The following is a 22,703-nucleotide window of genomic DNA, read 5'->3' as shown; positions in this document are numbered from 1 at the left end:
GCCGGAACAGCTGGGACCGAACTCCACCCAGATGCCAGCTGGCTGGCCCTGCCCTGCTGGAGGTGCCATCTCTGGTGAGTGCAGGCAAGTCTGGCTCTCCTGTGGCACCCTGACTCTCCCCCCATCCCCTTGGGGTCCTGGCTGAGTTTGAGAGGACCCTCAGGGTGCCCTCAAATCCCAGGTGAAGGGGTGGGGGCAGAGACTGGGTCTTTTGAAGGCTTTGGGTGATCTAGGCTGGTGGCTGGCGAGGCTGATGAAGGGCAGAGCCGTCCTGAAGGCGGGCAGGCTGCGGTGTGCACAGAGAGGACGTGACCACAGAGGGCTGGTGGCCACCAGGAGAACAGGGTTGAAGAAGGGAGAAAGGGCAGAGAGGGAGACACACAGCCCTGCCACAGGCCAGGCAGTTGCCCAGTGCAGTGCTGTCATGAGGCTGGCTTCTGAAGGTGATGGGATTGTTGGGAAAAGGGAGAGTGGCTGAGAAGGAAGGCTGCAGACTAGACAGCTGGTCAGCTCTGTTTCCAGCATCCTTCTCCTGTACTGGCCCATGTAGATCCTTCATCTATTTATTCCCTCGCAAATTTTTTTTTTTTTTTTTTTTTTTTTTTTTTTGGCTGCACTGCACGCCATGCGAGATCTTCCCTGACCAGGGATCGAAACTGTGACCCCTGCATGGAAGTGAGGACCGCCAGGGAAGTCCCCCTGGCAAATACTGATCGAGGCCCTGCCACGGGCAAGGATGGATCAGGCACACATCTTTCCCTCGAAGAGCTCACACCCTGGTTGAAGACATGAGACATGTACATAAACACACATTCGTAGAACAGAAAATGAGCTACATAAGAGATACGAAAGCGCTTTGGGACATAGAACAGCGAAGTTAAAACCAGTCCAGCAGAGTTAAAACCAGTGGGTTCTAATCCAGGGCTAGTCCCTTAGCCTTTATGAACCTCAGTTTTTTTTTTTTTTTTTTTTTTTTAATAAATTTATTTATTTTATTTATTTATTTTTGGCTGTGTTGGGTCTTGGTTGCCGCACGCAGGCTTTTTCTAGTTGCGGCGAGCGGGGGCTACTCTTCGTTGCAGTGCACGGGCTTCTCATTGCAGTGGCTTCTCTTGTTGTGGAGCACGGGCTCTAGGCACGCGGGCTTCAGTAGTTGTGGCTCGCAGGCTCTAGAGCACAGGCTCAGTAGTTGTAGCACACGGGCTTAGTTGCTCTGCGGCATGTGGTGTCTTCCCGGAACAGGGCTCGAACCCGTGTCCCCTGCATTGGCAGGCGGATTCTTAACCACTGTGCCACCAGGGAAGCCCGAACCTCAGTTTTAAATTGAACTCCTAGGGTTGTCAAGATCAAATATATCTAAAAGACACGGAAAATTGTACAGTGTTACACAGAGGTATAAACTGTTATGCGTATTGTTGCATTATTAGATCAGCCAGTGTTTCTCTTTCTCTGAGCTTCTCGGCCTGGGATTCTGGGAGCCAGGGGTCTGAGTGTGGAGCTCAGGACAGCAGCAAGGCCAAGCCTAGACCCGGAGCCCACCCCTTCCCCCTAGAAAAGGCTGACGGCATCCCTTAGCTCTTGGCCCATCATTCCACCCATTTTATTATATGTACAAGCACTATCCTTGGGGCTGCAGGGAAGGCTAGGCATGAAATCTGTTCCCCACTGAGCCTGTCATGGAATTACGGAGGCCAGATATCTATGTATAAAATTTAATTAACCGTGCAAAGCAGCGCAAGATTGGCAAATTCATGCTACAGGGGAAGCTTTGGGAGAGCAGAGGGCGGAGTTGTATGGGGCGGGGTCACCAGCAAAAGCTTCTGGGAGAAGCAGAGGCATTAAAGGGGGAACGGTTCAGAGAGGCCGGGAAAGGGCGCCCTGGCTTGAGAGTGGGGGACATTGTGAGTGAAACCACAGGAAGGTCAGTCCAGTGGCCAGACCCAGAGCTGACCTCTCAGGCTGGAGTGGCCGTTTCCTGTGGGGAAGAGGAGGGAGAGGAGATGGCCAGTCCAGGTTGAATGCAGGCTGCAGGGGCCTTAAATGCTGGGCAAGGGAGTTAGATCTTTTACTCAGAGGCAGTGGGAACCAGCGAAGATCTTAGGAGCCGAGAATGCCAGGGGGAAGTCAGTGAACGTCCCACAGCAGAGGGGGTTTTCAGGTGACTGGAGGTGTCAGGGAATGGAAGGAAGACTGCAGGCAGGGTGATTAGGCTGGGTGTGTGTAACCCCAGTGGGAGGGTGCGCCTGCCCTGAAATGTTCTCACAAGGGGGGCGCAGGGAGGTGTGAGGGGAGACTCTTCCTCAAGGAAGGGAAGGGGGGCTAAACACTGCTGTGTACACGTTTGTTTTCTGTTTTTGGAAGGGGCGGTTTGAGGGGCCTGAATCCCTGGACCCTTGGCCTTGACCCTGGTTCCTAGATTCACTCAGTCTATTGACGGAGGTTCTCCAGACCTGGGCAGCTCAGAAAATGCAACTCTCTCCTTCCACAGGGAGCTGGTTAGTGGCCACTGAGCCATGGGCAGGGGAGGGGGGAGGGGGAGAGGCAGATTTTGTGGCCACCATGGATGGGCTCAGCGTCAGGTGACATTCCAGCAGGTTCTGCCCTAGGCCCGCTTCCGGGTACCCTCCCAGAGGGATCATCCATGGGCAGCGGGTTGTGGTGAATGGGTGTTTATCTTGCCTGCTCCCTAGCCCCTGGCTTCCTGCTTCTTAAGGGGCCACCTTGGTACCTGGTTCCTCTCAAAATGCCAGGTGGTACCAGGCTGCTCCAAGCAGGCAGTCCTAGGAGCAGAAAAGAAGAGGAAACTTAGCCAGACACCACAGCCTGGGCAGTAACCAGTTAATGCGGAGCCTGGGAGCAAGGAGAGGTCAAGTGCAAAATCTGTTTACCGGCTGGTTTGGGGGCACCCAGCTGCCTAGCGCAAGATTCCAGGCACCTACCTGTCAGGGGGCCAAGAGCCCCACCCCTCAGCTCAGCGAGGGACCATGTCTGCTCCATGGGAGCCAGGGGGCCAGGCGGCAAGACCAGGGGCACTCAACCCTCTAGGGAGGGAAAGCAGGCCTCCCAGTCCCCGGAGGAGGAAATGGCTCCTGAGATTCTGCACACTGAACCGGCAATCCAGGACTCCTGCTACCCAGGCAATAGGGAAGCCCCTCTAGGGAGCAGAACTGACCTCGAGCACCTCTGGGGCCAGCTCACCTGCTCCTCCAGTGCCCCAAGTTGGGTTGCCAAGGGCCCCTACCCTGCACTCTGATGCAGGGCGTTGCTGGCCCAGGGGAGGTGGTTTCTCCAGCAGGTACTGGGCTTGCCTGCTTCCCAGGAAGGCCTGTGGCCAGTGGGCAAGGCTGGTACGGCCCTGTTTGCATGATGTTTGCAGTGGTCCCCCCCTTCTCCACCCCAGGGTGATGGGGAAGGTCAGCAGGGGGCTGCCCTCCAGGGGCCATGTCTCAACTCTTGCTGCTAGGGTTCAAACCATAGATTAATGGATCTACCAAGTGTCAGGTTCGGTGCCAGATACCGGGAACAACAAAATGAGTGAGACGTGTCCCTGCTCTTGAGAAGACAAGAACTGAGAAGGCTAAGATACACTGAGATAAATGATAAATAAACAAATGCATACTAGGCTGTGAGTAAACAGGGCAGCTCACAACGGTTCATTCTGGGGAAGGTGAGGAAAGCATGGCAGAGAAAGGGACATTGGAGCTGAGCTTTGAGGCAGGGCAGGTTTTAAAAACCTTTGGTCAGGGCTTCCCTGGTGGCGCAGTGGTTGAGAGTCCGCCTGCCGATGCAGGGGACACGGGTTCGTGCCCCGGTCCGGGAAGATCCCACATGCCGCGGAGCGGCTGGGCCCGTGAGCCATGGCCGCTGAGCCTGCGCTCCGCAACGGGAGGGGCCACAGCAGTGAGAGACCCGGGTACCCCCCCAAAAAAAAAAAAAAAAAAAAACCTCTGGTCAGACAGGGAAAGGGAGTTGGGGGAGGAAAGGAATAGCACGGAGAAGCCCAGAGCATGGCACAGCGAGGCTACTCTGATCATGGTAAAACAGGACCGAAAGTATGCTGGAGAAGCAACTTCTACAAGAGTTTGGATTAAACACTGCTAGAACTTTTTTTTTTTTTTTTTTTTGGCCGCGATGCATGGCTTGTGGGACCTTAGTTCCCTGACCAGGGATTGAACCCGCGCCCCTGGCAGTGGAAGTGTGGAGTCCTAACCTCTGGACCACCAGGGAATTTCCACTGCTAGGCCTTTTTAACTGTCAGGGCTAAGGCTCAGAGGGGTTGGACTAGGAAAGGAGAGGTTGATCACTGAGTATCTGAGTGCCAAGCTTGTGCGAGGCCCATTGTAGACATGGCTTCATTTGAATGTTACAGCAAGGATCGGGGGTGGTGCTATCCTGACCTCTTTATAGTAGAGGAAAGTGGGGCTCAGAGCAGTGAAGTGACTTGTCCAGGTCATACAACAGGCAAGTGGCAAAGTTGAACCCCACCCTGGGCCTTGTCACTAGCTTAGACTCATGCAGCTCAAAAAGGAATTGTTCCAGGCTTCCCTGGTGGCGCAGTGGTTGAGAATCTGCCTGCCGATGCAGGGGACTCGGGTTCGTGCCCCGGTCCGGGAGGATCCCACATGCCGCGGAGTGGCTGGGCCCGTGAGCCATGGCCGCTGGGCCTGCGCATCCGGAGCCTGTGCTCCGCAAGGGAGAGGCCACAGCAGTGAGAGGCCCACGTACCGCACAAAAAAAAAAAAGGAATTGTTCCAATGAATAAAGGTAGTTTCGATCGGCTGGAGGCCAACAGGAACTCACACACCATGCTGGGAGGGAGGGGTACAGACGCCATCCACACAATCCATTAATCCAAGATCTATCTGAACAGTGGGAGGGCAGTGTCCCTATGGGACCGCTTCTCAAAGTGTTACCTTTTGGGGAACATGGGAGTTCATAAAGGTTTACATACCTATGTATTATTACATTGGGCGAAGGGTACCTGGGGGCGCAGATGAGTCTGCGGTTGGAGTCTTTGACGCAATGGCGCCTCCCACCTAACTTCTCTCCCGGCCACTGGCCGTGTCCATCAGGACCCACAGCCGTTCAGCTCCCAGGGCTGGGTGTGGGGCTCTCAGGATTTCCACCCTCCAGTGTTCCTGCTCTTGACAGGCCCTGGGGGATTAAAGCCAAGGGCACCAGGGATCCTGGAGCCTCAGAAGCCCCAGGTCGTCTGCCCTGAGGGCCTTGCTTTGTCCTGAAGGCATATCCTGTTCCAGAGTGAGATGGGCTGGAAAGAGGGAGAGCAAACCGGTCTCAGAAAACAGGCCCTACATTTCCACTGCCATCACGGCACAGGGCTGGCTGGGGGCGGAGCTCATCCACTGAGGTGTCCAGGCCTGTTTCCAGACCACCCCAAGTGGGTGGCCAGGCACCGGATACCCCAACCTGGCCCCTGACTGGGCCCGGAGGGAGGGGGGAGACTTGCCTCATGGGAGAAGTCTCTGGAGGGTGAAGGGGTTCTCCACCAATCGAGACGGATCCCGAATTCACCTGTGTCTCCCTGAAGTCACTTGTACCCTGGTCTCCCCACTACTTTCCCCACCCCTTTCCCAGGCTCCTAGATCTGGCCTTAAACATATGCTAATGAGGGACCCCCCCCCAGCAAACTTGTTTCAGCGTTGGTTGCCTAGTTAATGAAAACTAGTCAGAGGTCAGAGTGACTGATCTGTTTCGGGTAGGTCTGACCTGCTGCTCCCCCTTTCCGGGTGGGCCCCCCACTGCCTGGCCCTTACACACGTCTGCACGTGCTCACGTCCGGTGTGTGTGTGCGCGCGGGGTCGTCCCTGAGATGCAGGAGGTGGAGTTAGGGGAAGGAGACCAAAGGCACAGCAATGCGCTCTTCCTCTCAACATTGAAAAGAATTGAAACAATTCAGTCCTCACATTTTCCAGGCCAGCCAGAGAGGGCCAGGCGCAGGAAGAGATATAGGGTTCTAGAAAAGCAGGGCCTCACCACCAGCCCAGGCTGCTAAGCAAACAATCCCTCCAGGAGTCCGAAAACTGGTGTGCGAGGGGAGGAGCCAGCCTGGGGTTTATCGCTCCGGCAGCTCCGGGTGATTCAGGGAGTTTGACTTCTGGTTGTCATAGATGGAAGCACGCAAACAAACAGCCCGGGAGGTACCCCTCCCCTCTGCCTGCGCCCTCCCCCACCTTGCTACCCCCAGCCCGAGACCAGCCGCCTCCCCCCCCCCCACGATTCCCGCCCTCCTCCCGGGCGCTCCGGGCAGAACCAACACGCCCAGCCGCCCGCCCGGCCACCGGCTGACTCCGACCGCGCGCCGCTGGCGATCCCCCAGGCAACTCGGCGTCACGAGAACCAGCACCCCGGAGACCCGGCGCCCGGCCCTGCCTCCGCGTCCCCTGGGCCCCGGCCAGGCGCAACAAGCACTCTCTTCTCGGTGCGCCGCGGCTCCTCCGGGCCTCCGGCGCTTGCCAGCTAGGCCCCGCTGCGTAGCCCACCTCCCGCGGAGCCCGCAGCCCTGGGGGAAGGCAGCGGGAAATCTGTTGTTTATTGGGCCGGGGTGATCCTAGGTTGGATTCGCTTCCCCATTTCTGCCGTTCCCCTTCTGCTGATTCCTGGGGCCGGAGAGGAAAGGGTGGCAAACCGCTGACGCACCCCGGGATAGGGAGTGAGGTTGGGGTACGGGGAGGGGGAGCTCGAACTCGTGCAAAAGTCCCCGGGCGGCGGCAGGGGCAGGACTTGGCGGCCAGGCCGATGTGTCACGGAGCGCAGAGACCGCGGGGGCCGGGTTAAACACTGTACCTCGGGGAACTGAACCGTGAAGGCTAATTAGGACAGGTCCGAACAGGGAACGGGGACACGGGGAGGGGAGCGCGCGCTAAGGTGGACCGTGTCCCGGGAGATCGCAGGAAACCCAGGCGCCGGGTAGTCGGACCCAGGGCGACTTCTGCCCACGGCTCCGAGTGGTTCTGGGCCCGGCCCACGGCGTTAGGGGCGCGCGCGGTGGCGTTCCCACGCACACTTGGTGACCCGGGTGCCGAGGAAGGATCGCGCGTGCAAGAGGTGGACGCTCGGTGTGTCCACGTGTCTTCGGGGAGGGCAGGGGGCGCAGAAGGCGCGACAAAGACAGACTTTGTATCTGAGTGTGCGCCTCGCTCTAGTCCGGAGCGGCGAACTGTGCCCCGCGTGTGTCTCACGGGAGAGCCAGGACGAAGGTGACAAAGACTAGGTGTCCGCCCAGGAGAGACGCACCAAGGTGGCCCCCGCGCGTGTTTGTGTGCGCGCGCGCTGGGACTTGCGAAGAGGGAGAGCCCGCCCGCGAATTGTGTTGGGCTGCACCCCAAACCGCTTTCCAGAGAGAAAACCGAGTCCCGAAAGTAAGTGCGCGTGAGTGTGCGCGCGCCCGCGTGCGGGGGCGTGGCAGTAAACAGCAGCAACCCACAAGCCGGCTTGGCCAGAAACTCGGATCTCCCTCCCCTGCCGGAAAGTGCGTCTAGTCGGAGCCTGGAGGTGAGTCGGGGATGGGTGGGGGGAGGGCCGGCCGGGCTTTGTTAACTGTGTAAGCGGATTGCACGTACCTGGAGCGCCGCGGGCGCCCGATAAGCTCCTGAATGGAGGTGATGTCACGGTGATGCAGGCGCCGGCCCACCCTCGCTGCGAGAAAGGAGCCGAGCGCGGGCAGAGGCCAGCGCGAGGGCTAGAGACGGAGCGCAGCCAGCTCCGAGTCCCGGGGAGAGGCAGGCCCTGCGCCCCGATCCCCCGCCTGAGCCCCGCCACCTCAGGCCAGGGTTGGGCCTGGCCCCGCTCTCTGCGCCGAGTCCCTCCCACCCCCGCTCGCGCCCCGCCTGGACTTGGCCCCAGACGCCGCGCCGGAGCTGGGCCGGCGACGCGTCCCAGGTAAGGGCTGCAGCCTGCTCGCTCCGCCCTCCCCTTGGCCGCCGGGAAGAGTGGGGTCGGGCTGGTGGGGAGTGGGCGAGGGTTGATGCCCAGGGGTGGGGAACCGGGGGGCGGAGGACACCGCTCCTACTTCGCTCGCTCGCAGAAACTTTCCAAAGCGGAGCAGGCTGGGGACTGGGGGTGTGGGTAGACCGGCGCTGCGGCTCGGAGTTGGCGAGGGAGAACTCCACGATCGGGGTCTCCAAGGGCTACCCCCTCCGCCCTCGCAGCCTCTCTGCGTGACTCCGCGGCCGATAGTGACTGGGGGGCCGGCGTCCTCTCCGCGGCCCGCTACCGTGGATGGGGAGGGCAGGTTTCTGGGACCAGAGGAAATGAGAGAGAGGCTGGCCCCCCTGCTCTTTCTGTTCCGCCATCCAGGGGAGCGTGGGTGTGGACCCCGGTCCCGGCGAGAGGTAGGGAGGGGAGGGCTCAATCTTCCTGCGGGAAGTTCGGAATTTCGGTCAGTCGTAGGCCCTCTACCTTTGGCGGCGTGGCTTCTAGATCCCTTCCCTTTCCCCGCTCCTCCCTCACGCCCCACGGGGTTTCCTGCGCCCTTCCCAGCCGCGGAGGTGGAGTTGCGCCTCTCCAGCCCCAAACCCACAGTTTTAAACCCAGCAAAACGCAGTCATTGGAAAAACTCCACGCTCTTGATCCTAAAGCTCAGGGACGAGAATATGTTGAAATAGGGTTTTGTGCTCTTGGAGGTTCCCTGCCTGGGCCTTTATCGGTGGCTGGGGGAGGGCGTGCCGCTGGGGGGTGGGGCGCATTCCTGAGTGGCTTTCTAGAGCGGACCCTTGGGTTGAGGACTCACGTGTTTCAGAATGCTCAGGGAATTGGGGGCCAAATATCCGCCCTCGGTGTGAAGGTCTAAGCCTGGGGTTCCTGGAAGCCCTCTACCCCACCGCCGACCCCACCCCCCAACTTGGGCACTGAAGTAGCCCCGTACAGGTACAGGCATCTCCGACCCCTCTTCTTATTGGTTAGTTTAAACACCAGAGCCCCCTGAACAGAGGAGTAAAATGGCAGGACCTAACCAGGGGCGGAGAGGAAGGAGGAGATGGATGGGAGAAGGGGAGGATGTGGGAAGGCTGCCAGCGGGTCCATCCGTCTCTCTTCATGGGCTGCTGAGTGGGGGCAGACCGGGAGGAAGGGGGCTCCTCTGTGGCTCTGCTTAGGCGCCTCGGAGAGGGGCCTCTACATGGTCATGGCACCCTTGAAGGTACCTGGCTGTGGGTCTATATCTTACTCTGTCCCTTTGAGCCCAGGAGACAGACCAAGACCGAAGTGTGAAGCTCATGTTGCCCTTTTCAGGATGGTTCTCAGGCTTTTGTGTAGATGGTCGGGGAGTGAGGAAAGGTGAGAAGGCCTGGCTGCCTCATCCTTGCTGGGTGAAGCCCAGTCAGGGCTGGCTGAGCCTCTGAGCCACCACTCTGCTGAGGTCTCTCTGCCTCCCCTGGGAGAGGGAAAGAGGGAGGAAGGGGATTCTGGAACTGGATTGGGCTGACTCAGACCTGAGCTGGGGGCTGAGTGGCTGAGCCTAGGGAAAGGCCGATTTCAGAGGTGATTAAAAATACTTGTATAACTGATTCCAGGGAGGTGAAGCAAAAGGGCCCCTTTGTCCAGAAAATAATCTGCAGCTCGGCTGGGCTGCAGCCATGGTGTGGGGGGAACTCATGGGACTGAAGGAGGTCTCCCTCCTTGGTCCTACTGAGAAACTTTAAAAAATATATATTTATTTGGCTGTGCCAGGTCTTAGTTGAGGTATGTGGGATCTTTAGTTGCGGCATGCAGACCCTTAGTTGTGGCATGTGGGAACTAGTTCCCTGACCAGGGATCGAACCTGGGCCCCCTGCATTGGGAGCTCGGAGTCGTTTTAACCACTGGACCACCAGAGAAGTCTCCCTTACTGAGAACCTTAAAGCAGGAGACGTGACTCTAAAATGAAGAGGCCGGACTGGGATGGGGAGAAATGGGCACCAAATCTGTTCACTGAATGCTTTTCAAATGCCTACTATGTTCAGTGCAAGACTAGATGTTGCAGGGGATGCTAAGATAAACAAGTCTTGTTCACTCCCCTCAGATCTTACAGCCAGGTAGGGGAGACACCTACGCACGTGATCAAGGCTCAGAAGACAGCCTGGAAGTGCAGGCTCTAGGGACCCGCAGGAGGGAGAGTCTCAAGGCAGAGCTGGTCTGTTTCATCCAAGTCCTTTCCCCCTTGGCCACCATCTTCAAACACAGCATCCCTTGGCTGGCTGAATCTGCATTCCTGGATGTTGAAGGATACTGGGCTGAAGCTTTCTTTAAGTCTCCTGCTGGCCTCCAAGGGTCGCTGTCCCAGGCAGTGGACAAGAACCAGGCCCAACAGGTCCAATTTCCCTACTTGAGTTGGTGTCTGCCTGTCTCTCCACTCCCCCAGTTTGAAGTTCCCATGTTGGTGGGACCGACAGGCTTGAAGGGTAAGGTCCAGGGCCAACGGCAAAGTGAGAAGGAAATTGGGGTGAGGGCTGTGAAGCTTCTCTGGCCCTGGCCCAGGTTCTTATGAGGTGTTGGATCCTAGCAAGGTACAGGTAGGTATGGCTCTAAGAGCAAGATAGACCAAGAAGAGGGACTGGCATAGTGGTCACAGGCTAAATGAGAGCGGGCTTGGTGCTTTGTAATGACATGGCCGTTATAAGATTTGAACTTGGAGCGTGGACTTAGCATCCTTTCCCCCACATCCAGCCAGGCCTTAGACTTTATCTGGGAAAGGATCTCCATTAGGCCTTACCTTTGGCCTTGGTCTTTAGCCAGGTGTCCTCAACAAATCGATTGCCTATGCTTTTTTGCCAGACTCAAATCTTAAAGCACAATGCTGGTTATGCCCTCATCATGCAAAAAACAGCCTTCAGTGGCTCCCCACTGCCTTTAGAATCAAGCCCTAAACTCCCTCCCTGTAGTGTCTCTAATCTGTAGCCAGCCAGCTGCAACCTCCCTTTACAGACTCAGTTCATACTTGGTGAATTTGATTAGAAACTGAATAAAATGCCGTTGAGAGGTGTTCTTCACTCTGTCTTTTCTGACCCCCTCAGCTGGGAAGAGCTTCCCCCTCTGTTCCTGTAGCACTTTTCTCTCCCCAGAGGTAAATTCTTTTGTGTGACACTTACCTTATTCTTCTTTGGGTAGTTTTCTTGTAGACCTACCTTTTGGACTGTGTTTGTTCATCTTTGTATCTTCCACTGTGCGTCTAGGGGAACTACTGGGCCTGGTCCCCCTAGACGCACAGTAAATATTTGCTGATTTGGAATATTTGTCTGTTCTAAACTGGGACCTGGCGGAGGGAGATGGGATGAGCAGCTCTTGAAGATGTGCAGATTGCCAGAGGCTAAGTCTGAGTGACCATTCTCAGGGTTCATACCACGTCTCCAACTTCACCCCAAGGTCTGGCTGTTTTGCTGTGAGCCAGAAATACTCATGATGGGGTTGAGTGCTTAGGATCCCATAGCACATATCCATAAATTATTTCCTGGAGTGGTTCAATATTCCTTATCCATTAGCCCTCTCCGATTCCTCTTTTCTCTTCCCAGCCCTTGTAAATAAAGTACAGTTTGTGCTTTATTGATTTACTATTACACAAAGTCCCCTACAAGAGCTTATTTAAATCGTGATGTAGGGGAAACATGCTTTTGCATTGGAAGACGAGAGAAACTAGCTGCGTTACAGTACCACTTGTTTAGGAAAACAATAATAAATTCACACGGGGGTTAATTTATTAAAAGTTAATGGTAGGTGTTGTTTGGGGAAAAGCAAGCTTAATTGATAGACGAGGTTGTAGTTGGGAAAGCTGAGAGACCTAAAATGTTTTCAACGAGGACTTTGAAAGTTGATGATCTTTATTCTGTCAGCTTCACTTAATTTTGAGTTTTATTTCCTCTGACTTAGTAACAGCGTCCTTACCTTTCTCAGTCATGGAGAGACAGTTCTGTTTGCCTGTTATACATTAACTAACCAAGAATGGTGAAAACATTAAGGGCTTAGCGGTGTGCAAATCTACACTCCACCTCCTAAAAGGAAGAAAGAGAGGTTGTGGGGAAGTCGGATCATGCCATTCCCCTCCCAGCCACTAGTGGTCACTATCAGCCCAGGAAAGCTTGGTTGCTGTCTTTCTGGAAAGTTCTTGGGTCCAAGAGGGGAGAGAGGAAGAGCCAGGGTTACAGCTAGTTACTTGAACATAATAAGGGGTGATTTAAATGCCCTGCATTTCATAGAAGTTTGGAATTTATGACTTGCTTTTTTTGGGGGTGGGTACACGGGCTTCTCACTGCTGTGGCCTCTCCTGTTGCGGAGCACAGGCTCCGGACACGCAGGCTCAGTGGCCATGGCTCACGGGCCCAGCCACTCCGCGGCATGTGGGATCCTCCCGGACCGGGGCACGAATCCGTGTCCCCTGCATCGGCAGGCGGACTCTCAACCACTGCGCCACCAGGGAAGCCCTATGACTTGCTTTTTAGAGCATTTAAGTTTTCTGTCCTCCAGGTAAATTTAAAGTCTTTGAGTAGCAAACTCACTGATTTGGTCTTCAATTTCTTTTAACCTGCCACACTCTTTACCTCCACTTCACACAGCGAAAATCCAGGTGGTATTGAGAGCAGGGGTTTGGTTTTCTTTGGTGCCGGTCTACAGCATTTAGTAAGGCTGCTGTCCGGGACCGGTCCAGTGAGTCGTTGCAGTAGTAAGTTACCTTCCTGGTGTGAATAAAAGACTGCTTTCTTGCCTTCTAGCTACAGTGCCTCAACGTCTTCCATTATAGATTAATTTCTTTGGGTTTTGCTTTGCCCTTGCCTGGTTCTTGCTTTTAAAATGTTAATGCCTCATAGGAGGATTTTTGCATTAAGTCATTAACTCCCTGGCTGGGAAATTCGTTGATTTTTTAAAAATTATTTATTTATTTACTTGGTTGCTCTGGGTCTTAGTTGTGGCAGGCGGGCTCCTTAGTTGAGGCACGCGAACTCTCAGTTGCGGCATGAATGTGGGATCTAGTTTCCTGACCAGAGATTGAACCCAGGCCCCCTGCATTGGGAGCATGGAGTCTTACCCACTGTGCCACCAGGGAAGTCCCCGAAATTTGTTGATTTTATTCTTGAGACTCTAGCAGCTGAGCTTCCAAAGAACTTTGGATTCTGAGGAGAAGCGTTGGCACTAAAAGTGGGAAAATGAAGGGCAGAAAAGGGCAGTGGTAGGGAGGCATCACGGGAAAAGTGTTGATACATACAACTTTTCAATCATCTCTTCACTTTCTCTGGTTGCAGTTTGTACCTGTTACAGGTGCTTGTTAAATACTCACTGAATGGATGAATGAATGCATGGCTGATTTGCCGTAGACTTAGGCATCACAGGGACAGAGTGGAGGGGCATGGTGTCTGGCCATTTGAACTCTGGAAGTCCTGGGACAGAGAGGAACTGAGTGCTGAGTGAACTTGCTCACAAACCTCAGCCCCCAGCCCACCTGCAAGAGCTCAGGGCATATGTGGGCCCAGGTTATGACTTGGGGGAGGGGGAGGGGCCTGAAAATTCAGCACAGTTTCCTCCTTTTCCATGACTGGGAACAGGGATGACACTTGGGTTTCATCTCATTTGCCACTCTGGTCACTTGGTACAAGGCCCAGGAGTTCTGTGTTAAGAACGATTCTGAAGCCCAGAGGCACAGACAAGATCAGTGTGCTGTGGTTCAGGATGGGGAGAACAGCACCTTGTGTGTCAGAGTCTGCCCTGGAGGACTGATTTTGCCTTTTCTCCCCTCTGTCTCTAGGGACCCAGCTGGGGCCTGGCCCGGGAGCCAGGATGGCCATCCAGAAAGCGGTGCTCATATGCCTGGGACTGCCTCTCTTCCTACTCCCAGGGGCCCAGGCCCAGAACCACGCCCCAGCTGGCTGCAGCCCGGACCTCAACCCCCTCTATTACAACCTGTGTGACCGCTCTGGGGCTTGGGGCATCATCTTGGAGGCAGTGGCGGGGGCGGGCATCGTCACCACTTTTGTCCTCACCATCATCCTCGTGGCCAGCCTCCCCTTCGTGCAGGACAACAAGAAGCGGAGCCTGCTGGGGACCCAGGTGTTCTTCCTGCTGGGGACCCTGGGCCTCTTCTGCCTCGTCTTTGCCTGTGTGGTGAAGCCTGACTTCTCCACCTGTGCCTCTCGGCGCTTCCTCTTTGGGGTCCTGTTCGCCATCTGCTTCTCCTGCCTAGTGGCCCACGTGTTAGCCCTCAACTTCCTGGTCCGGAAGAACCACGGGCCCCGGGGCTGGGTGGTCTTCATCGTGGCCCTGTTGCTAAGCCTCGTGGAGGTGATCATCAACACGGAGTGGCTGATCATCACGCTGGTGCGAGCAGGTGGCGGCGAGGGTGGCCCTCCGGCCAATGGCAGTGCCAGCTGGGCCACCGTCTCCCCCTGTGCCATCGCCAATGTGGACTTTGTCATGGCGCTGATCTACGTCATGCTGCTGCTGCTCTGCGCCTTTACAGGGGCCTGGCCCGCCCTGTGCGGCCGCTTCAAGCGCTGGCGGAAGCACGGGGTCTTCGTGCTGCTCACCACGGCCACCTCCATCGCCATCTGGGTGGTGTGGATTGTCATGTACACCTACGGCAACCAGCAGCGCAACAGTCCCACGTGGGATGACCCCACGCTGGCCATCACCCTCGCCGCCAATGCCTGGGCCTTTGTGCTCTTCTATGTCATCCCTGAGGTCTCCCAGGTGACCAAGGCCAGCCCAGAGCAGAGCTACCAGGGGGACCTGTACCCCACCCGGGGCGTGGGCTATGAGACCATCCTGAAAGAGCAGAAGGGCCAGAGCATGTTTGTGGAAAACAAGGCATTTTCCATGGACGAGCCAGCCTCAGGTGGGTCATGGGACACCCTCCCCAGGTGCCCTTTTATTTTTTTTAGTTTTTAAAAATTTTTGGCCACACCATGCAGCCTGTGGGACCTTCATTCCTCATCCAGGGATTGAACCTGGGCCGCAGCAGTGAAAGTGCCAAGTCCTAACCACTGGCCCATCAGGGAACTCCCCCCAGGTCCCCTTTTATTCCAGGTGGTTTACTGCAGGACAGGGGTCTGGTCTCCTGAGCAAAATGGGAGGTTCCTGAGATTATCCAGAGTTTTCTGCCTTAAAGTCCCTAAATTCCATATTTTTTAAAAAATTATTTCTTTTTGGCTGCGTTGGGTCTCTGCTGCTGCGCGTGGGCTTTCTCTGGTTGTGGCAAGAGGGGGCTACTCTTCGTTGCGGTGCGTGGGCTTCTTATTACGGTGGCTTCTCTTGTTGCAGAGCACGGGCTCTAGGGCACACAGGCTTCAGTAGTTGTGGCGCATAGGCTCAGTAGTTGTGGCTTGCAGGCTCAGTAGTTGTGGTGCACAGGCTTAGTTGCTCCAAGGCATGTGGGATCTTCCCGGACCAGGGATTGAACCCATGTCCCCTGCGTTGGCAGGTGGATTCTTAACCACTGCGCCACCAGGGAAGTCCCCTAAATTCCATTTTTTTTTAAGGATTTTTTTCCTATACTCATGCAATTCATGAATATATTTTCATTGTAAAATTTTACACATTACAGGTAAAATTTCCCTCCACTGTCAGTTCTACCCCATTCCCTCCCCAGAACTGATCACTGTTGACTGATGTTATCCTGCTAGGTGCCTCAGTTTCCTCATCTGTAAAATGGGGATAATAATGGTTCCTGTTTCATAGGATTCTTTTGAGGATTCAATTAATGCATCTTCTGGCGCTTGGAAGATACTCTAGAAGTATTAGCTATTAGCTCTGTGTATTACTATTATTTTACTGTCATCATTATTATCCTTCCAGAGCTTGTTTTTCCATTATGTACATATCCATAGTCTTAGTTTCCTTTTAAAGTCTTTTCAGTTCAAAATGCTTTCTTTTTCATAAAATCGCGTGTGCCACATGCTGATCTAAGCAGCACCCGCTATCCGGTAGCCAGCTTGTCCCCAAGCTCCTGCCCCGGCTCTTTGTTAATGTGATGGGGCTCTCCTGAGGGGCCAGGCAGCCCCAGAGCCTTGGTGGTTGGAGCTGAGGGTGCCTCGGAGGTGGAAGCGGCAAGAAGGCAAGAGAAGCCCCTGCAGCCTGGGCCAAGCCCCCGTCGGAAAAAGCTTGGGAGGCAGGAGGGGGTGGCCATTCTCCAGGAGACTTGGCCAGACGTGCTCCCAGCCCCCTAAGGGAGGAAACTTTTTCTGGCATTTGTTCATTGTAAGGGCCACTAGCATTTATTGAGCACAAACTGAGTGCCAGGCATTGAGCCTTTCCGGATGTGCCCCGTGGCATGCGTCTCACGTGCTTTCTTAGCCGGCTGGTTACAGCCCCTTCATCTGCTGTGACCCGGAAAGCCTGGACGCTGACCCCCTACTCTGCTGATCGAGGTGTTGGGGGCTTAAGACTTGACCTGCCTGATTGTTGAGCAGTACCCCTGGGACCTCTGCCAGGGGTCAGAGGCAGAGGCGGGGGAAGTTTCAGAATCAGAACTCTCTGCCTTTTCTCTACAAGCTGCGATCCCTGTGATCTCTGCCTTGGGGAAGGGAGTGATCCTCCCCCTGCCAGGCACTGATCTTTGACCTGCCCAGCGGGGTGGCCCCTGGCATCCGCACAGCCTGGTGCCAAGTGAGGGGGGAAGGTGCAGTTGGTGAGAATGTTGGGAGGAGCCTCAGTGGCCCCCACCTTTGCTGTCACCCGCTGCCTGTTTGTCGGGCCAGAGAGTTCTCAGCCTTTGTCCTCAAGGCAAACACTTCTGGGGCTGTAAGGGGTTTTTTTTCCTTTTATTTTATTTTTTCTAAATGGAAAAATCAATTGAGTGAGCCCAGCACTTAGGAAGCCCTATAGAGCTGTGGTCCCTTTAGAGCCGCAGGGCCATCAGCCGGCAGGAGACAGACATCCGCTGCCCCGCGCCTCACTGCTCAGGCCTCTCCCCGGCCCCCAGAATTGGCCAGCAGCTTTCCTCCGACCCAGCGCCCAGCAGTGTAGGACAGATCGGGAAATCAACACCCCGGAAGGCACAGGGAAGTGTTCCCAGAGCTGAAAATAGTTCTGGAAACTTGCCAAGGGGCCACAGGACAGGATGTACCTTCAGTCCCCCTGGTGGAGCTCTGGGTCCTGGGCAAACAGCACCCAGCCCTGCCCCATGCAGACTCTTGGGCAGTGGGGTCTCTGCTTTTTTTACCCTGGCGCCTGGCAGCTGGCCCGCAGCAGGAGAGGCCAGAGCTGGAGGCTGGCCATCTTGGAAGGCGGCCGAAGGTCCATGTGCCCCTCTTGGCCTCTGGCCCCAGAGGGCGGAAGGGGATGTGAAGGTTGCTGACGGGCCGTTTTTTCGGTGGGAGGGGGTCTCATGCTGCAGGGAAAGCCCAAGGGGAAGGCGAACATTGTGCTGTCTGTGTATCCAAACAAAGGGATGCTGGGCTCCACGGGGTGGGGTACACCTACAGCCTCACCCCCAGGGCTGGCCAAGCCCCCTTTTCCCTCTCCCTGCCTCTTGGGGAGCCTTGCTTGACAGCAGGAAAGGGAGCTTAAAGCCCAGCCTGGAACAGCTGCTATGTTTCCTTGCAGCTAAGAGACCAGTGTCACCGTACAGTGGGTACAACGGGCAGCTGCTGACCAGTGTGTACCAGCCCACTGAGATGACCCTGATGCACAAAGCCCCGGTGAGTGGGGTCCCCGGGTGTGCAGGGTGGGTGGAAGCGGGAAGGAGAAGGCAGGCTCTGCATCCGATGGGTCAGCCTTCGGGAGCCCGGGACCCCAGCTCCTGATGCCTTCTTCCTGGGGTTGATGTTCCTACTGCCTTTCACGACACTGTGGGTGGGACCTGTCTGCCTTGTGTCATCGGAGCGTCAAACACCCACTGAGGACAGCTGCTCAGAACAGTCTCTCTCTGAGCTGGTGGGAGCTGCCAGCTTTCCCCTAAGCAGCTTAGGGAGGGACAAGGGGGGGCCCTCAGCCAGGTAGGTGCCATTCGTGGTGGACAGAGGACCACAGGGCAGGTCTGGGTAGGTATTAGCTGCTCGACCACAGCTGTCCCAAGAGGGCCCTCCTGCTCCCTTCCCCCCACCAGCAGGCAGCAGCTCTCGACCTTACACCTCCCCTGGGTTCTGGAAACCAGATGCTCCATTAGCCAGGGGAGGGTGGGTGGGAACAGGAAGCCGGTGGGTTAGAGTCTTACTCACGCCATATACGTTCCTCCTCCCCGGCTGGCTGGCAGTTGCTCTTGGGGAGACCCCTCGCTCTCCGGAGCCTGAACCTGCAGCTAAGTTCCAGGAGAGGGAGGCTGTGGCCAGGAGCCAGGATAGGCCGAGGAATGAATCTCTGAAGGGCATGAGCAGAGTTTGCCAGCCCCCAGACACCCAGGGTGCCCCACCTGGCCACCCCTCACTACCTGTGTGTATGGACTCGTGCTTCTTCAGGAAGGATCTGAACTAATAGGTATTTAATCTAATGATGGCTGCAAAAACATGGTCCCTCGACCCCCAGCGTTACCCTCCCCTGGGAACTTGCTAAAAAGGCGCAAGGGCCAGGGGTGTGATGGAGCCAACAGTTAGCATCTTCAGTGACGTCACCTTGAAAACTTGGAGTTATCCAAGCCATGATGGGAATAACCACCGCCCACAGGGATCTGACAACATTACAGATCAGGGTCGTGAAACATTCACCAGCTCACCACGGGGTGGGGCCCCCTAGGCATGGCTGTGGCTTCATAAACAGTCAGGTGATTCTGATGCACAGCCAGGTTGGAGAACCCGTCCTCGATCTAGATGTTCCAGGAGCTACATGGGGAGGGGGAGTTGGAGATGGTAAATGGGTTGGGAGGACCACCCGGGTCTGAGTGGATTCAGAAGGCAGCTTGGGGCCCTGGAGCTGCGGGGGTTTGGTGGCAGCTCTTTGCCTAGGGATGAGGCAGGTGAGGCCTAGAGCTCACCTTCCCTCCAGGGTGGGACCTGGGACCCATGCCTCAGCCCCACCCACACAGGAACAGAACCAACGCAGCTCCGACCAGGATCCAGGCAGAGACTTTGGATATTAAGTCTCCAAAACTTAAAACTCTCAAACCCCAAACCATTCGGGGTTTAAGTCTCTAAATCAGACTGCTAGATAAGAAACGTGTGACATGCCTGGGGCCTGACAGAAGGGTGTTCTGGGCCCGGCACACCAGCCATGATGCTGTTGGGGGCGTGTAATGCCACCCGGGGTACTCAGGTAAGAGTCTTGGAGGAAGGGAGCCTGGGAGCATAGCCGGGCGGGTCACAGAAGCCCCGTGTGTTTCACTCTCTGTTGGGCCCCAAGGTTTAGGGACTGGGACAGGGCTTGAGAGGAAGATCCTTTTGGAAAGAGCCATCCACTGTGTGAAGCCCCAGGACCATCTGGAGGTGACTGGGAGCCTCATTTCCATGCCCAGAGGGTGGCCCTCTGCAGTGTGAGATAAGGGGCTGGAGGTCAGAGGTCAGCTCCTCCGTTTCCACACTCGGAGTCATCCATCCCAGGCCCGGCTGGAAGGGGGCAGAGGGGGAGGGCGGGGAGGGAAGGGGGAGCTGGCAGGCGCAGCCCTGCAGGAAGCGGAGTGGGAATGTGTGTGCATCCGTCGTGGGAGTGTGTGTGCATCCGCCCGGGCAGAACCCAGCTGTGAGACCGCCTGTTCTTCCTTCCAGTCTGAAGGAGCTTACGACGTCATCCTCCCGCGGGCCACTGCTAACAGCCAGGTGATGGGCAGTGCCAACTCCACCCTGCGGGCCGAAGACATCTACGCAGCCCAGAGCCACCAGGATGCCACCCTGCCGAAGGAAGGCAAGAACTCTCAGGTCTTTAGAAACCCCTACGTGTGGGACTGAGGCTGCACCAGGAGGAGGCGGGCAGATCTGGGGACCCGGCCCGGGCGAGGGTCTTCCTGGGAGCCCATGCTCTCCCCTCCCCCTCCCCCTCGCTGGCTCAGGACAGGTCACGGGCCTCAGCCGGGAGGCCCTCCCCATCTGCCAGTGTTCGGCTGGGCGTCCCCGTGCCCCTCACCCACTCCTCAGTGTCTGTGGAGTCCAGGAGCCAACTCCGGCTTCGTGTCAGGGTCACCTGGCTTCGTGTCAAGGTCACCAGCGGTGGCCACGCTCCAGCCAAATAGAGTTCTTCCTGGGGTGGCGGCCAGTCAGCACCTACATTCTCTGGAGTCTTTGGAGAGATTCCTGCAACCTTGAGAGATGTCTCAGGCGCTTCTGTCCTGGGTCTTGCTCCTCTGTGAGGGGCAAGGGTGCCTAATAAACATGTTTCTGCTTTATTAGCCCTTCTTCTGGGAATGTCGTGTCTGATCTGGGCTCTCCGTGTCCGATGATCCACCCCTCCACCCTGGCCTGTGCATGTTTCCTCTTTCTCCAACCCCCTCTGAATCCAGCTCCCAGGAAAGCCGCTGCTGGGTTTTCCTTCTGTGCAACAAAGTAGCTGACACCTCCCCCCAGGGAAGAGTTCTTGAGCTAAGCCTGGGTCCGTGTCCTGTGCGATCAGCATGGACCTCTGGGCCTGGCTCCCGTCTCCGGTCTCGAGCAGCATCTGGGCTTGGGTGAAATGAGGCAGCTTTCCTCTGGGATCGCCTCCACTGGGGTCGGGGCCGGGGGAACGGAGCAGGGAGTTCTGTGGAGGGTATTTGTAAGGGAAGATGGGCTGGCTTCAGCCCCTTAGTGGGAAGGGTGGTGCAGATCCGTCAGGGGATGGGATGGAGGACCACTGCTCCATCTCTCAGATCAAAGTGTGTGTGTGTGTGTGTGTGTGTGTGTGTGTTTGTGGCCGGGAGTGATTCACTGAGGATCAGGACCTGTTTTCAAAGGTGGGAAGGGGAGGGCCAGGTTCAGGTAGGTTTCACTCCAGGGCAGGAATTTAAATGCCCATTTGCTCAGTCCTTTATGGTAAAACCTTTCCACAGTGGCTCATTTGAATCCTCGGGGCTGCCCCTGAAAGATGGGTCGGACAGTAAGTACTTTCTCTCCCTTTTCCAGAGTCAAAATCCCAGAACCAGACCATTTTAGGGTTAGACAGGGCCTTGGGGGTAAGTGATCAATGTAGCTCTCTCACTGCCTCTGACAGGTAAGCAGACTGACCCAGAGAGGCCACAGAGCCTCTAGAAGTGGCCATGCTGAGACTGGCCAGGCTTTCTTAAGACTGGCTTGTAGCGGGTCCTGGTGGCCTGGGTTCAGACGTGCAGCGGTGCTCTGACCCTTTGCAAGGGGCTTGCCAAGTCGGCTCCTCCCAGGTTTGGGAATGTTTCTCCCCAACTCGCCAGAAGCTATTTTCTGACACCGGTTGTAGGGAAAAGATGTTTCTGCTGGAAGAGGGGAGAAAGGTTGCTGGAAGAAAAAAAAATCAAACTTCTCCTTCTATGTCAGATTGCACCGACTCCCCTGGAGACTCAAACCCTTTTTTCAGTTGTTCAAACACTTGTTCTTTCTGGTTACTTTAGGCTCAGTCCCCGAAAAATAATACAAGATGGTAGACGCCCTCTTCCCTGGACCGCACGTCGTTCTGCTGTCCTCATTCCTCTGTGACCAGGCTGGGTAGGGCCCTTGTCACTGGAGCGGGAAAGGCCCGGAGGCCACCGATCTGGAGCAGTGGAGTCAGGGGCCGTGTGAAACCCTGGGGCACATGGCTGGGGCTGGGGGCCACCCCCCCTCCCCATCCCCGCAATTCCTGCCCAGCCCAGCCTCTCCTGGTCCCCAAGTGACCTGAGACCACAGGAGCGGTCTGCAGACACCCAGCCTCCCTCTGGATGCCCTCCCCCGACATCACAGCCCCTGTGCCCCCCTGCTGTGGGTCTCCAGATGGCCATTCTTCCTGGCCACCTTTCGGTTCCAGCCTCAGCCAGTCCCGCCCTGCTCCAAAGCGAAGCCAAATCATGGCGAAGCTGGCCCTTGCCCTTCTCACCAGCACCTCCTGCCACCACCTGGACCGTGGAAGGCCGCTGAGCTGGGCAAAGCTCACTCGAGACCTGGACAGATCGTGCCTCTCTTCCTGGCCTGTGGGTCCCGGATCTGAGCCCCTCTGCATCACCACCTGATACCTTCATTGAACTAGGTCCCATCAAGACACAAAGTAGGGGCTAGGGCTGCATTCTCAGGGGTCAATTGAGAGTCCTGGACCAGATGGACCGGGGTCTAGGCCTCTCCCAGGACTGAGACTTGGGGGACTGGGTGCAGCCCCTTAGATACGAGGTGTCCAGGACTGAAGATTGTGCCATTTCCTGACGGGCAGATGGCTAGGTTTCTGCCTCACCTTGGGCACCTCACCTCGGGCACCTCACCTCGGGCACCTCCTCACCTCGGGCACCTCACCTCGGGCACCTCACCTCGGGCACCTCACCTTGGGCACCTCACCTTCGGCACCTCACCTTAGGCACCTCACCTCGGGCACCTCCTCACCTCGGGCACCTCACCTCGGGCACCTCACCTTCGGCACCTCACCTCGGGCACCTCACCTTGGGCACCTCCTCACCTTCGGCACCTCACCTCGGGCACCTCACCTCGGGCACCTCACCTTAGGCACCTCACCTCGGGCACCTCACCTCGGGCACCTCACCTTCGGCACCTCACCTCGGGCACCTCACCTTGGGCACCTCCTCACCTTCGGCACCTCACCTCGGGCACCTCCTCACCTCGGGCACCTCACCTCGGGCACCTCACCTCGGGCACCTCACCTTGGGCACCTCCTCACCTCGGGCACCTCACCTCGGGCACCTCACCTCGGGCACCTCGACAGTGCTGGTGCTGTTG

General features: G+C 56.6%; 1 protein-coding gene across 6 annotated transcripts; it reads left to right on the top strand.

The window, feature by feature from the left end:
- The first annotated feature begins 38 nt into the window (after positions 1-38).
- GPRC5C (G protein-coupled receptor class C group 5 member C) lies at positions 39-22,383 on the top strand. 6 transcript variants are annotated; one of them, XM_082603654.1, is made up of 6 exons: positions 6,775-7,512; positions 12,543-12,633; positions 13,727-14,812; positions 17,521-17,615; positions 19,611-19,760; positions 21,398-22,383. In XM_082603654.1, the coding sequence occupies exons 3-6, from the start codon at positions 13,759-13,761 to the stop codon at positions 21,428-21,430; spliced, it is 1,332 nt and encodes a 443-aa protein (XP_082459780.1). In that variant the 5' UTR covers positions 6,775-7,512; positions 12,543-12,633; positions 13,727-13,758; the 3' UTR covers positions 21,431-22,383. The 6 variants fall into 6 exon arrangements, with proteins under 6 accessions (XP_082459782.1, XP_082459780.1, XP_082459781.1 ...); XM_082603653.1 differs by lacking the exon at positions 6,775-7,512 and adding an exon at positions 7,561-7,899; XM_082603656.1 differs by lacking the exons at positions 6,775-7,512; positions 12,543-12,633 and adding an exon at positions 39-74.
- Positions 22,384-22,703: the final 320 nt, after the last annotated feature.

Source organism: Mesoplodon mirus (assembly GCF_964341445.2).
Source record: "Mesoplodon mirus genome assembly, chromosome: 18".
Lineage (NCBI taxonomy): Eukaryota > Metazoa > Chordata > Mammalia > Artiodactyla > Ziphiidae > Mesoplodon > Mesoplodon mirus.
Note: the sequence above shows the minus strand (reverse complement) of the source record. Positions and strands in the feature narration are given on the sequence as shown.